The sequence below is a fragment of the Anopheles funestus genome, chromosome 3RL, assembly GCF_943734845.2.
Source record: "Anopheles funestus chromosome 3RL, idAnoFuneDA-416_04, whole genome shotgun sequence".
NCBI classification, from domain to species: Eukaryota; Metazoa; Arthropoda; class Insecta; order Diptera; family Culicidae; genus Anopheles; species Anopheles funestus.
In genome coordinates, this window is record NC_064599.1 from 80,995,463 (window position 1) to 81,011,206 (window position 15,744).

The following is a 15,744-nucleotide window of genomic DNA, read 5'->3' on the forward strand; positions in this document are numbered from 1 at the left end:
AGCTGTGGGCGAGTGATTGACATAACGTATGTCCCTAAATACCTAAATTTGTCTACAAAATTTACTATCCCACTGGAATTGAGGTCGTTTTAGGTCGTGCGCGTGGAAAATGTTTTAATGTAACTCACCAAAACAACAAAAACCTTGACATGGTACAAAACCATTTCTAAACCAAATCCTCCCCCCTCTCTTCCCAGCTTTCCACTCCTCATCCACCCATTTTCTTCGTTTCCCATTTGGGGGGGAAAAGGGTGAAGTGTTGATTTTGCATTTTGCGTGTGAATCTCAACCGAACCCGTGGGAGTACCGCGAAGTGATGGGTTTAATTACTGCGTTTAGTGCCGAAAGCCGGATGGGGTTTGTTGAAGTTTACAAGCGCCAAACCGAGGGTGGATCTAATTATTGACTTGTACGCAAGATTTGCAAAGGTGTGTGTGTCAGTGTGAAAATGTTGTAAAATGTAGGACGATCAGTGTTATAAACTGGAACGATTAAATGTAGTTTAATTTATTCTGTTAAGTAGGTGATGGTTTTTTTGATTTATGAAAATTTTTTACTTACATACTGAGGATATAAAAATATTGATGTAATGAACTCGAACTAAATTATTTCTTTGGAAAATGTGAAATCTAAAATGGTTTTCATACTTCTTCTAGAAAAATTGAAATGGTTCACTTGGCAACAACTTTTTCGTGCACAAAACAAGAGAAACCGAAAATTACATGTCATTACATAACTATTTTACATACAGTTCGTTCCCTTCCTTACTGTATCGTGTGTCCATACCATGTATTTATAATTTTTTCGCTGCCAAGATCATCAACGATTCGTTCGTTCTGGTGATCGTGGGGCGTTTTTGTTGGTTCATTGCAATCAGCCCATCGCGTGTCTGGGAAACATGGCCACGAGCCCGGATAGAGAAGGGAAAATTCACGATGTCCTAATGTGACCAGAAATAGACTAAAACTCTACCATCGATTCACTTTCGCAATGGTCGTCATGAATGTGTTTTCGTTTACCCGAATGCAATGAAAATTAGATTTGGGCTTGGAAAAATGATGTAAAAGGGATGTCCCTTATTTAGATCCCACAGATTGGATTAGATTTGAAAAAAAACGCGGCAATGGCGCTGAACGGCAGAAACCTTTCAAGGGTAGCATAGGGAGGGAGATGAAACAAATGGAAGCAAATGGAAAGGCAGTTGACTTGTAAAGTGGATCATCGCTGTGTAAACGCACCATAAGCGAATTAAGGACAAAACCAATAGCATGTAAAAAAAAAATGTAAACCAAAACAACGCCAAACAAACGCTGGCAAACTGTGTACGGCCGGCTGTGGCGGCCAATACCAACAAACGGGGGCCCACACATAACCATGTGTGCTTCACCTACATTGGCACTGTATGTACGAAAATAACACACAAATCGCGAAACCGTACAAGCGTTTTGTTTGGTAAACAAAACGGTACGAAAATACACACTCGTGTTGTTGTAGGGTGGTTCTTTTTTACTTCTTTTTTTGTTGTTGTTGTTTGGGGCATATCGCATAAACCGACGACACAACCCCCCGCGTCCCCATCCGTCACCGTTGGGGGATGGTGCAATATGTTTCTTTCTTTATTTTTGGTCTTTGCATAGTTCTCACCTTGGGGAAGTGTGAAAATTTGCTTGGCAAGCGAGAAGAGACTGACTGACGCGCCAGTTGAGGTGTACGGTGTATTATGATGTTGTACAGTCTTATCACTTTATTGGAAAATTTTACTTTTATATATCATGTTTGAATTATCACATTTAAATCATATTTAATACTTTTTCACTTATATCCTTTTCCTTTTTTATACTTTTTTTACATTCTTTTTCTTTTTTATACATCCTTTTTCTCATTCTTTTTTATACTTTTACATCCTACACTAACATCCTTTTTCTATTTTTTGTTACTTTTATTACATTTTGTTTATATATTTATGTTTGTTTTTTTTTGAATTTTTTTACAAATAGTGTAATATTACTCGCAATATAAAATTTAAAATCTATTTTATAATATTCAAAATTTCGCCACTTGTCAACCTATATCATTAAAAACGCATCTTGTCATGTTGTTTTTATTGAATCGTTTGTCCTAATTATCTGACAAAGGGAAGCGATTGTGTTATGGCACAAATTTTAAGGTCAGTGTGTCAGAAGCATCTTTTGTTTTTCATAAACGAAGATGTACAATTTTTCAAACGTTTAAAGCTAAACATCACACGCTACGTATCAAACGTCTTCGATTGACGAGCCCCCATTTTAATGAATGGATTGCGTATTTTCCCCCTACTACAATGCGCCATTTTGTTGTTGTGCGTTCAGAAAAAAATGGAAATCACTTCATTTTCAAAACAAACAAACTCAAAACAAGGTAGCAGAAGCGTAGAATCGTATCAAGCGCATGACCGATTTACAAGGGCGTAAAGGGGAAGAAAAAAGTAATTGAAGGTTATTTGGTTTTGTAATGCAAATTGTGCGACGCACCAAGCTGTGTGCGTCGTTCTTTTTCGTAGAAATGATTAATATTTAGAATTTTGTATATACAACGCACATAGTAAGTAGAAAAGATTAGTGTGCAAGGAAGTCAAAAAATTTTTTTTTATCGTCTGGTTAAAAAATATGTCCCAATACGATCGTCCTCATTTCAGCATCAGGCAGCTGATGTGGGCTTCGATTCAGTACAAGATCACCAACATGCACGAACATGTAGCAGCCTCCTTCATACGTGTTCATTCACGCTATCAAGTCAAGGCCAACGCGTCTTCAATCATCCCCATCGGTGGCCGAGACTCTGCAAGGAAGCGGTGGTAAAGAGGTGAAAAAGCGAGGCAACAACAAAAAACCATAACAAGACAACGCGCCAAACGCAAACATATGTTGCGGAACAGGGCCACATATGGACCCGGCAGATCGCGACACGCAGCTGGCTGCCTCGTAGAAAAAAGAAGGGCATCAGCACACCATGGGGCCGAACGCAATCGTCATTGACCCGTCCAGCATGTGTGTGCATAGCGGTGGTTGTGTTGGTCAAATAATGTGCACACGCGATGTTGCGCTGGGTATTCGTACTCCCCCCACCCGAGGCCGTTATCAGACGCATGTGCGCGACATTACGCGTGGGTCGTCTGTCGTCTTCTATTTTTCGGATGTAAACAAAAAGTGTCCGATGAGAGATGACCCCAAATAAGTGTTCCCTTGGCCAGGAATGGCGGTATGAAGATGACGCTTAGCGAAGGGTCGAAACAGAAACATTATAAAGACCAACAAAGCACGGCTGCGCGCTTAGCTTCCGAGATACGCAGTATACAGTGTACTTAGTCGGCTTTTGTTCGTAATCGGTTTTGAGGTAGACTGATAAGGATGCTTCATGCAATGGAGGAGGGAATGGGAAGAGTACTTCTTCCTGTTTGCTTCATCATGCTCTTTTTTTACGGCGTAAAATGGCAAACCGCACGAGCAGCAGCAGGAAAGCGTAAATAATCTTGTCCAGCGGGAAACGCGGACTGCATTGAGAACAGATGATAACAAGGGCAGGTCGTCGGCGAAAACGTCAAACCCGACATGTCGACATTCATGTCAGACAGTGGAAGAATTGCCTTGTTGATGCCGTGTGGCCCTCTAAGTGGATATTGGTGATGCACCGGGTTGTCCCATTTTTCGTCCAGGAAGTTTTGTTGATCAAAACACCTGTTCCTATCTGTCGCTTCTACCCTATCTCTCCCACATGCACCCACATGTGGAGAAAGATTTCTTAAGATCATGCTCGATCTTCGAAAACAAGGACACATGGGGTAGATGATCTTACACTGCACACAAGGTAAGTAAACATAGCTAGCGCTGTATTTACAACTTCCCCATAAGTACTCCTCTTACAGTGTAACCATCGCCGGGATCTATGCCCTTTACAGTGTTTATTTCGCCGCTAAACTTTGCTCGAGTTTTACTGTTGGGGCGCAGAACACCGTCAAGGGGAAGCTTTGTTGGAGACAAACTAGGGGGTAGACTAATAGCGAGTATGCTCTCCGAGCTCGAACGCAACAGGCGCCACAGCCTGAACAGATAGGGGGTAGTACGATCGCCAGTCGATGTGTCTCTTTGTGTTGCTTTGCTGCAGGGTGTGGATGTAGGGTAGGGTGAGCCACCCTTCCGGTGTGTGGCGGGGTAAGTGGTCGAACCCAAACAACCAATCTTTTCTCGTGTACGCTCTGTCGCTATACCAACAGACCCAGACGCTCACAAAGGGGTTGTTGTGTAGTTGTGTTGGATAAAAGGTAACAGTAGAACGGACGGCCGACCTTGCACTATGGGATGTATTGTATGAAAACGGAATAAAAATATCATGAGCGGCTCGGGTTCAAATCTTGTCTCGAATCGACGTCCTGAAATCTAGAACTGATTCTGTACTTGAATCTGAAATTGAATCTGAATTCTAGAACTATTTAGATGTGAGAAATTGAGGTCATCCTCAATTACTGAGGATTTGAGGATCAATTACTGATATTGAGGATAGGTGGACTTCACCTAACAAAAACTTCACCTAACAGAACTTTGAAAATAAAGAGACCCTGATTAATGCTTAACATCTTAGATCGTGTTGAATTATTTCTTTACTACCCCCGGCCCACTGTGCTGAGCTGATGGATCAAACATCGCGAACATCGCGGAATACAAACAAAAGCCGCGACTCGCACGGGGATGGTGTTGCGTTGTGTGTGAATGCATCCCACCGACGCACTAACACACCCATACCGATGGTTTGCGGTCATTTACAGTGTGTGTGGCGAGAAGTCTGTGTGCTTGGCCCTTCACCAGGCCTCCCCCAAGAAACCAGTCAGCTTGATGCTGCGCATCTAGTCGTGGCACCCTTCTAGTCCCTTCTTCGCCATTGTTGATCGTGGTCGTGGTTGGTCGGTGGTGCAGTGTATTGGTGATGTTTTTGTTTGCAGCAACAGCACAGTGTGCACAGGTCGCGGCATATGCGAGAGACAACTGGTCGAAAGAAGCGGTTTAGGGGTGGCACGCAAACACAGTAACGCCGAGCGAACGAACGTATGGTGGTTCCGATGGTTGAAGCGTACCGTTCTGCTACCATATCAGTTACAACCGTTGCCGTATGAGGTACGCAACACCCGTACGGAAAGCGTTCCTTAGCGTGGCCCCACAGAGCAGAACTCTATTTGCTACGTTAGCAAACAGCAGAAAGAAAGAAAAACCTCAGTATCCGCTTTAGTTCCGCGCAAGTTCTTGTCCAGGCCGAGCTGAATGTATTTCATTGGTGGAGCTTTTCTCTAACCTCAAGCGCGCGTGTGTGTTTGTGCGTCCTATGCCGTGTGTTCTACCCACGAGAGACAGCTGTTTCGCGTCTTTTATTGCGTTGCGGTCGACTGAACTTCCGTTGCGAATCGGATGGAGTATGTGAATGCGTGTTTAGTGCTATCGAAAATATCGAAGTGAAGATTTACGAAAGATCGCACCTCCTCAGTACGTGCTGGAAGTTGTTGTAAACTGAGTATTAATCTCCAAGACTTCCAAGATCTGCAGGCTCTCCAGAACTTCCGCTTGCGAACAGTGGACGATGGTCTTAAAGTGTTGCCGTGAAAAACGTGAATCCACCGGAGTTGTCTGCATTGTCGATGGTGTTCAGCGTTACCTGGCAACGTCCAGTTCCGTAGTGTGGCGTTCCATTGCACCACTGTTCAAATTGCAAACGTTCTTTACAGAAGGTGCGTTTCTGCGTGAAAAGTTCGTCCAAAACTCGTGTGCGGGAAGTTGAGTGGCCGTAATTTTTTTTTCGGGGTCAATATCCGGTGCCGGTGCTGCAGTTCGGTGAAGATCGTTCACCAGAGGTGGTTGGTGTACTTTGCAAAGCCTCGCATAGACATTTCTTCGCTGGATGGATATTCTTGGCCATAACGAATGAGCGAAACACTACGAAACACGAAGAACTGGAGAGAAACAGTAAGAGTAAGTTCTTTGCCTCCTAACGAAGTAGTGTTCGGTACGTCGTCCGCTTCCACCCTTTCCAACATCTTCAACGGGATGGGCTGGGATCGTGCTCCAGGAAAACCACACGGTGGGGATGATCTACCAGATCTGCTTCGTTCGGTCCCTCTTTTTTTGCGAAAAGAGGTTCCGTTGGAGTTTGAGTTTACTGGTCGGGTTCGCATACAGACGAGAAGCTTAGGTTCCCTACGATTCTTATGTCGTCTTTATTTGTGGTGTGAAGCAGTCGAAAACGGAGCATATCGATCTTGTGCTGTTTGTGGTGTGAACGTAACGATCGCCTTAAACGAGGGCTCCACATATTAACCACATTTGGTGGCATTAGACTTACAGAAGGAGAACGGTCTTGTTGGTGAAGAGGTGTCCAAGTTTTTTTTGTGTGTGCGTTGTTGTCTTGTGAACGTTTGCCGTACAAAACCACTCGATTTTATTTCGAATCAAACGTTCGGAGGTAAACCAGTCCTCCTCAGACTCCGGTTAGATCTCGGTGTGTACTCGTTTGTGGGGGGCAAGTTTATTTTTTTGTCTTTCTCGCTAGGCTTCCATCCGACAGGGTTAGAGAGGGTGTAGTGTAGTGGGTTTTCAGTCCGAGGTAGGTCGTCCGGTGGGTATAAGAAAATTGTGTCAGGCCTTCTGCGCGAGGCTCGGTTTTTTGAGCTTAATACGTAATTTCGTAGCGGTTTGTGAGCGTGAGGGCTCGCTAGAAGATAGGGGTCGAGGTTGGTGATGGGGAGACCACCGCACTTTGTGTGAGAGTTCGCGAAAGGCAGCTGTATGCGAACATTATACACGATGGCGCAGCTGATGGTTGTTGTTGATGATGATGATGATGATGCCGATGGTGGTGTTCCGTCGTGTTGCGTCGCGTTGTGTGTTTGTTGTTGTTTGTTGTGATGCGGTGTTTCTTTTTTCTTCTTCTTCTTCTTTCCCTTCATGGTGAAAGTTACACATTGTGGCCGTTGTTAAGGTGACGCCGGGTGTTAGTGTGGAGTGGACGTGTTGTGTTGCTGATTATCGCTGCCTGATATTGTGTCGTAAACGGTAGATCCCGAAGTAGATCGTAGTAGCGCCCTGAGGATAACCCTTCTAGCTCTGTACTGCGTCAATGTTGCGTCGCACGACGACGTCTTAAATAACCTCATTTTCTCTACATACGCCAATGATGGGATATCACTTCCGGTCGGCATGGATTCCCCTCTTCAGCTCAGTTGATTAAAAATTGATCCATGTTTTTGTTGAGCGCGATATCAATAACGTTTTTTTGTGATTGTTTGTCAGGTACTGCGCTATGATGGACAACATCAAGACAACAAGACTCTTTACTTTGTTACATTGTTACAGATTTATTGCGTAGCATTCGTGCAACCGGTCGGTCTGGGCAAGACTTCCCACTGGCTACAGTAACAGCTAGTGTAGACATGAGGCTATTCATGAGAACACCCCACGAAGAGCTACAAATGGTCGTACAGACGACTCAACTCAGTCAACTCTTGCAGAACAGTTATGTAGTACGAATACGTCATGCCGAGTTTGATGAACCCGGTTCTCTGTTCTTGTGGCAATGGGTGGGAAGAATTAGAAATTCATTCCATTTCTGCTTCTGGGGGAAACGAAACTTGAAGCGACAAAACTGGATATCGTTGACAGTTAACATTTTGCATTTTTTTTGCGATTAAAGTATGGTACTGTATAAGTTAGTATTCTGGAGATTTTGTAACAAATGGGTACAATGACTACAATGACACGTACTATATCGTGGTTTAATAACATATCTGGTTTAAGATGTGGTTAATTCTTAAGTTACGGAATTACTTATATACTCTATTCGAATAGTCGTCTAAATTGGAATGTTACTGAGCTGTTAAGTATATTTAAGCCAGAGTTCTATTTGTTAAATTCCACACTCAATTACGTTTGCCGACACACCTTGGACAAGGAAGCACTTTCGTTAACACTCGAAACACTGTTTTCTCAGCATGATAAGTCGTTTTAATCGTTTCCAGCAAATTCTTTTACCATTCGTTGAAGAGATAGATTTAATTGCGCACTCACACCTTTCCCTGTGACATTCACTCTTCCTTCAACCAGTCAGCTAACCTATCTTCTTATTATGTAACGTGATTTAACGTACGAAAGTCTGCAAGTAAATAAAACCTTGACACACAGCACAATTTAGCACATGCGGCGGAGTGTCCTACATAAATCCCTATCGTCCAGCGGTTGTGTGCCAGTGTGGGACGAAAACTTTCCCACAGCTTTCGCTGAAGGAATTGGATATTTTTTCTGTTATTATTGTATGTGTTATTTATGGGCTGAAAGGCAGACGAAATATATACCACAGGCAGGGGAGAGAAAAAAGAAAAGGATTAAAGCTCTACCGTGTCCTTGACGAGCATTGAACACTAGTGACAGTCGATGAATGTGCGATTTGTGGAGAGTGTTTTTGTTGTAGTAATTGAAGCTTAATGAAGAGAACTGCCCATTACAATGTGTTTGCAGTTTATGCCTTATCATTGAGTGTTTATGGTAGCTTGATTGCTTGAAAGATGTTTACCAAAGTCGAGGCAATTGATGTCCGAGGACGCGTGTTTGTATGTAAGCAGAAACAGAAACATTACCAGATTCACGAAATGTGATGTAATAATTCCACCCAAGTGCGTCAATGATAATCCTTCCCAGGCAAACTCGCTTCTAACCAATTCTCTTTGTTTTATTTCTCTTGTTTCTTCCTTGTAGATTTCCAAGCCGGTACAATAATACGGACAAAGACGGCTAGTGAGTTTTCCGTACATTAACTACTAACGCAAACAGTAACAGCAGCCATACAACAGTCGTCGATCGAAGTAGATTAAGTGACAGAAAAAGGAAGCAACCGGTACCATTTAACATTGCGCTCAATCTACTACCATCTACAGTCGACTGTGTGTTTTCGGGGCTCGGAAGGAAAAGGTGTAAAAAGTGAGAAAAAGCGAAGGAAATCTTTCAAAGAAAAGCCACAGAAAAGTAGTAAAACATTTTTAAGAGGTGACTTTGGAGCGTGTATGTGCGCAGTATTATGTCTGTATGATCTGCATGTCGATCGTAGTGTGCACCGGCCGTGCGTTGCCTAGAGACGGATTTATAACCTCAACGTATATCAGCTAGCACTGCGAGCACTTGTACGTCGGGTGGTGCAATTTCAGTGGAGACTGTTTTATTTTACGTGCCCCGTTACCCGTACGCAACACTCTCAAGCAAGGAAAGCGTTCCTAAGACGGACGAAGATCTCTCGGTCGAATCCTGTTGGTACGAGTCCTTCATCCATCCCATTCTAACCTGCCAGGAGTTCAGGCGGCAGGAGACGAATGCGAATAACGTTCCTGTTCGATCTACTATTTCAGGTACGATGCCTTATTCTAGCGCTTAAACTTCCAATACCAATTCGTGTGACTATTCCTAACACCATGCAGAAGTCTTCCTAATCTTACCACCCAAAAAGATCGGTATATTCATCGCTAACGTTTCATCTTCATTCTACTTCATGTAACACGTCCAAATTCTTGACATAACATTCGGCCATTGAAGGAGGATCATCGAGGAAGTTGGCGGTTGTTTTTGGGTTGGTGGTGGTGGTGGTGGAAATCAAGCAAAACATCGATCTGCTGCCCAATATCGACAATTGTCGTCCAGTGCGACAAGCGTCTCCTTTTTCGATTGGTTGCAGTTTTGTATCCGCACCGGTGTCCCCTACCGTTTCCGGCCTGGAATCCAATCAAGAAAACGGTCCTACCCAGGTACAAGCAGTTCCTAATGTGCTCGTTAACGCAGTAGATTCTCTACCGAGTAGCTTTATTAGAGGCTTGAGTTAATTTCGATCAGTAGTTGTAATACCGCATGTGATATCACTATTTTAAGAAGTAGTTTTAGTATTATAGGAGACATTCTAAATAGTGGACATAGTTGTTAACGTCACGTGCTGCTTCCTTTTTTTGCTGCGTTACAGGAGGCGGCCAACGGAGGGCACGCGAACGGGCAATCATCATCGGCGTCCTCTTCGTCGTCCGGAAGTGGCACAATGGTGAAAACGTTCCAAGCCTATCTACCGCCGACGAATCGAACGTACTCCTGTGTCCACTGCCGGGCACACCTAGCTAGTCACGATGAGCTTATATCGAAATCGTTCCAGGGCAGCCAGGGACGAGCATATCTGTTCAATTCGGTGTAAGTAGCTCCTCCTCGTTTTTTCTTGATAGTGTTTTAACGTATGTACCGTCTGATGCCGTGCCAGGGTTAACGTAGCCTGTGGCCAAGCCGAAGAACGTGTCCTACTGACGGGCCTACATGCTGTGGCCGACATTTACTGTGAATGCTGCCGAACACCGCTCGGATGGAAATATGTAAGTGTTTCTCGTTGCTGGTGGGTGAACTAAGAGCGAACATACTAATCTTACACCTACCATTGTTTTAGGAGCACGCGTTCGAATCGAGCCAGAAGTACAAGGAGGGCAAGTACATCATCGAACTGGCGCACATGATCAAGGAGAATGGTTGGGATTGATTTGCGTCGCCGGTGCGGCGCACCCGAACCAGCAGCAACAGCAGCAGCAGTGGTGGCAGCTCATCGGCGATAAACTAACCCGAACAATCCAACCGCGCAGATCGTTTCGTCCTCGCCGTGCTCAAATACCGCCATTACAGCTGGCTGGATACGGCTGGTAAGAGAGCCGAGCGATCGATGTTATGAAACAAGCTCTGATGGACCCCAAAACTGTCTGCGTTAGAATGTCGGATTGTTCGCTAGAATCATAGCGTTTAGTTGAATTCCCTTCAAATGCCCCGCCCCCTCCAACTATAGAAGTCTTGTTAAGCTAGTTTTGTAAACAAAATGCGCGAAAAATGGAACATTCTTTCGTTTTATCCCATCGATATTTTTCATCGACACTCCCGGAACGTGTAGCTGTAGGGGGAACATTTGAAAGCTCGGTAGGATTTTAAAAGTGGTTTCCAGAAGAAAAAAAAACAAAACAAAAATTTCTGTCAATACTGCCCTTGCGTTTTTTGGAAGGTCGGATATAACCCCCCCGTGATAACCAATACAACTCCTGCCTTTTGTTTTTCGTTTGTCTTACGGAAGTGACTTTTAGTTCCGGTTCGTGCGTGTATGTGCATGTGTGCCCGGACCTTATGCAGATGAAGATGATCCCAAACAGGGGAAGCGGATTTCCTTTTTTACTACTAGAATAAGGTTGGAAAATGATTAACAGACGAACAAACCATACAGCGAGAAGGAGAGAGAGAGAGAGCATGTAAGGAAAAATAATGTGAGCTTTTGAAGAGATCGTTTTAGAAATGTGCGTATGCATGGTATGTCTGAGATATGTAAGAAATAAGAGTACGGAAGCGAGAGTGATATTAGATTTAGCAAACACGACAAAGGAAAGCAGAACGGCATGGGAGAAAAAGAAATCATGTAACATTTGAAACATTGAACAAAAACTCATCAGATATGCATCAATCTTTGAAATCAATCGTAAAACCTCCGCCCACGACGGAAAAACACCAGAGGAAAAGAGGTTGGGATTGATGCACCATTCGTATTTTAGTCGAAATATACAACAGCAAAAAATCTAATCAACATCGCGATTTAAAGGTTAAGGCTTTAGTTTTTTTTTAAAACAGATATAACTCCTTTATGCAACACAACAACCGGCAACCGGATTTTGCTGTGTGCAATAAGCGTAACCGGAAGGGCAAGGAATGAAAGTGCGAATGATCGTGATAGATAATAAGGACTCAAACACTGTGACATTCGGTCGGAGACAAAAAAAAATCAAAAAAATAACAACAGGAGAAATAATGCAAACCAACACTTCCTCCCCAGAAAACCCTGTTACCATCGGGTACCGAGTTAGCACTGGTAGGAAATCGAAAAGATATAAAAACAATATCGCAAAAAAACCAACAACCAAAACCACAAATCAATCGACAGGACTGGGCAGAAAGGTGGAATACTTTCCGAGTGAATGTGTTTAGCGGGTGTGAAAGAATATATGTGTGAATAGTGTGCGTGATACAACTAACCACCGTTTCGGCGAAGAAAATTTCGGCTTGTGTGCAATCTTTAAAAACTTTTCCCTTTTACCCACAAATATCCTCCCTAAACATCCTTTACAACTGTGAATGTGATCTAAATAGTTATAGGATTTTTTTTTATGTTTTCTTCGTATGTGTTAAAAACGTCAAGCGCAGAGAAATCAATCGAAATGTGAGTAGAATGTAAATGTTTATAAATAGAATGCATAACATACGTGAAAGTGCATCGTACGTGCCCGGTGAAACAATAGAACACGAAGAAATGAACCATACGAGGCGAAACTAAACTAAACGAAGCCACAGAATCTGTCCACAAGAGCAGCTGTAGCAAGTTGTTAAAAGAAGTGATACTGCCCATCGAGAAGATCGGTCACATCATTACCAATAGGTTCTACAATATCAAAGAACAGTAGTATAAAACGAACTATTTTCAATGCAAAACGCAAAGCAAAACAACAATATGGCATGGTTCGGGGGAAAACCATGAACAGGAAAAAAAGAAACAAACAAACAACTACTGCCAATAGAACCAATTCAATATACGGGAAATATGTGTTAGCTTAAAAGCAAACACAGAAACAAAAAACACTTGGTAATCAGATATAAACAGCATAAACGAACATAATCGCCTAAACATTAAGACACATCGTTCTCGTCCTTCTCCAGAGGGTTGATCAATCGATTCGATCGAATCTCTGGTGCATGCGATGCGATGTTCGCTGTTAAAAGAAAATCGTGTCATGTAGCTTGGTCGCTGTTTTCTTTTTCCTGTGCCTAGTGTTAGGGCACAGTTCTTGAAGCGAAAACAAAATTTGTTGAATTTCATAGCGAAGTTACAAACCCCAAAATGATCTCCTATCGTTCTGATGCCTTCTTGTTCCATTTTTCTTGTTTAATCTTTATCGTTGTGTTTTGATTTTCTTCAACACAACTTTAATGGATACGTGTTTTCGTTTCATTTGTGTTCTCCTTTGTTGTCTTCTACTTAGTGACAAACTTTAAGGCGTGAAGTGTAATTTCTATTAAAAAACGCATATAATTTCTTCTGTTTTTGATAAGTGATTTGAATAATGTGATGTGAGCGTGAATCGGTGTGTGATGCTGAATGGTGGCTGTATGCGAGTGAAAACATGACGATGTTGAGCAAAGTAGACGAAAGGAAACGAGCAGCAAGCTCAATACAATTCCTATGTTTGTTTTTCTTCTTTTGTATTAGTTCCAGATTTTATACGTATCAATATGTTTCTGTGTACAATACATTAAAGTACTTTATCATTTAAGCTTAGCCGAAAGTTGCAAAAGAAACGGATTAACGGATAAGCCGATGAGCGAAAAATTGCATCGAAAAATATCGTTTAATTTCGCACTTAATAACGATTGCACCCGATTGTGATCTGGTGTGGTTTTCTTCCCTTCTTTGGTCTTGCTCTGTGCGCAAGGTCGATCATTTTGCACTTTTAAACAGAAGAAAACAAAACTCCTTTCGGTTCCCCAACCACACACACCACCGCCGCCGCGTAGAGGCATGAGATTGAAAGAGAAACAGTGTGAAAGATCGATAGATCGATCTTGCAAACAACTCCGTTGGAGAAATTTTTACTTGCATCGGTTTCAGATTTGTTCTATATCCTGCCTGGTTTTCGGTATTGAGTGCAATGAAGCCGGAAGGTAAAACAGTGAAATGCTAATTTGTAATTTTAAGCCGATATAGCAAACAAAAAAAAGGAAAAGTGATCGAAACTATACGCTAAAGAGGAAAAGGAAACATGAAAGAAGTAGAGTAAGGAAGTGGATATAAAAACGAAAAGAAAATCGAAAAAAATCACCAACACACCTACACATACATGGGAGGAAAACAAGAGAGAGAGAGAGAGAGAAAGAGAGAGAAAAAACAACTACAGAATAATTACTTTATACACTTTGTAGGCTGTAAGAGATATATACAAACGAGGTAAAATTACTAGATAATATGTTGATAGGCTGCGATAAGCGGAACCCCGAATAGATCGATAGAAAACAGGAAAAGGAAAGAAAAAAAGGAGGATGCGCGAGAAATAGTAGAAGTATGTGAGTAAACTATAAAAAAGCACGGAAAATGCAAAATAAGCAAGAAAAAAAAATCTTTAAAAAACTATCAAATAAAACACTTAAATGTTTCAGTATATTTCGTCTTATAAGTTTTTCTATTCTTTATTCCCATCTGCTTGATTGTTGGTGGTTTCTTGTTTTATCTCTTGTTGTTTTGTGATCTTCTTCAACTGTATTATAATTTTATTGAAATCTTCATCGTTCATTCTGGTTTGTTTCTTTCTCGCGTTTACTTTTGTATTGTTTTTTTTATATTTTTCTAAACACTTACAATTACTTTTATCGTGTTGACATAAAAATCTAACGAATTGAAAATAAAACTCATAAACACATTTCATATCGTGCAGTAGAAAACACAACCCAACACATTACCAATAGCTATCGCCTCATTAACACGTGCGTGTGGAGTAGTTTTTAATCACGGTCACACGGTTCTACTCGTCCATACGTGCATATAAATCTCGCCGTTGTACGTCGTACCGTTCGTCGTCGTCGTTGTCGTCGCCATGTTTATCATAATCATTCTCATCATCACCGTCGTCGTCGTAGTGTTGTGCTTGATTGTGTCCCGAAACAGCAGCCATGTATCGTATTCATGTCGCAAAATATGGTAGTTTAATCGAATTGATTAGTGAGAGGTGTAGCAAAAGCTAAACGGGCAAGTAGAACCAAATCAGTCAACGTTAAAAAAATCGTTTATATAGATACAAATGGGTGAATGCCGTACGGTCGCCCATGTCCTTAGCAGGGTGTGTTACGTTTTGTTCTTTTGATAATATTGCTCATAAACGATACGAGCGTATTAGTGAACCAAATAAACCTAACCGATATAGCTTTCACGAACGAAGATAGGCTAGCGATAAATATAACTTTTAATGTGAATATAATGAAAATAATGAAAGTGGCTGAGGCAACCATTGACAAGTGATATTAATTTCTAGATCTTCAACATTTGTTTCCAAACAGCTTTCACCATAATCATCCCACTTGACTGATTATTCTCACTGATTTGCAAAACGTATGTTACGTTAAAGAAAAAATAGTAGCACAAAGGAAACAACTTATTGATTAATTCGTTTATTGCCTAAAACAACAGTGCAGTATAAAACAGATATAAGTATTAGGAAAGGAGAGAAAGTCAGCTAAAAATTGTGATATTTCTAAGACACGATAAAGGAACGAAAAGTAGAAGTGTAGCAAAAGGAGAGAAATTAACAGATTAATACACTTTGATTAATTTAAATAGAGCAAAAGCAAACAAGCAAACGAATCAATAGTTGGTGCTGAAAATAATATGCAAAACGACATCATAAACGTGTTACAGAGACACAGAGAAAGAGAGAGAGAGAGAGAGAGAGAGAGAGAGAGAGAAAGAGGGAGAAAAGATATTGTGTTAGGAGGTCCGTTGTATTATCGGGCCTTAGGAAACACTGTGTGCAGCCATTCTGTGTCGTTTTCGTAAAAGGATAATAATATTACTACTTTACAGCTAGCTTGTAGCGATTTAAAGCGTCATGATTGTGTTTGTGTATGTACTTGTGTATGTATGTATGAC

General features: G+C 41.8%; 1 protein-coding gene across 4 annotated transcripts in view; it reads left to right on the plus strand.

Annotated features, from left to right (window-relative positions):
- The window catches only part of LOC125768069 (protein yippee-like), a 48,218-nt gene extending 33,955 nt beyond the window's left edge, over positions 1-14,263 (plus strand). The window contains exons 1-5 of one of the 4 annotated variants that reach the window (XM_049435252.1): positions 4,820-5,990; positions 8,766-9,409; positions 10,012-10,229; positions 10,297-10,405; positions 10,477-14,263. In XM_049435252.1, the coding sequence (XP_049291209.1) occupies positions 9,374-9,409; positions 10,012-10,229; positions 10,297-10,405; positions 10,477-10,566 (453 nt within the window). In that variant the 5' untranslated portion in view covers positions 4,820-5,990; positions 8,766-9,373 and the 3' untranslated portion in view covers positions 10,567-14,263. Of the gene's footprint in view, positions 1-4,819; positions 5,991-6,041; positions 8,684-8,765; positions 9,410-9,593; positions 9,803-10,011; positions 10,230-10,296; positions 10,406-10,476 lie in introns of those variants that run through there. The other 3 variants (XM_049435254.1, XM_049435255.1, XM_049435253.1) reach the window with 3 other exon arrangements.
- The last annotated feature ends 1,481 nt before the right edge of the window (positions 14,264-15,744 follow it).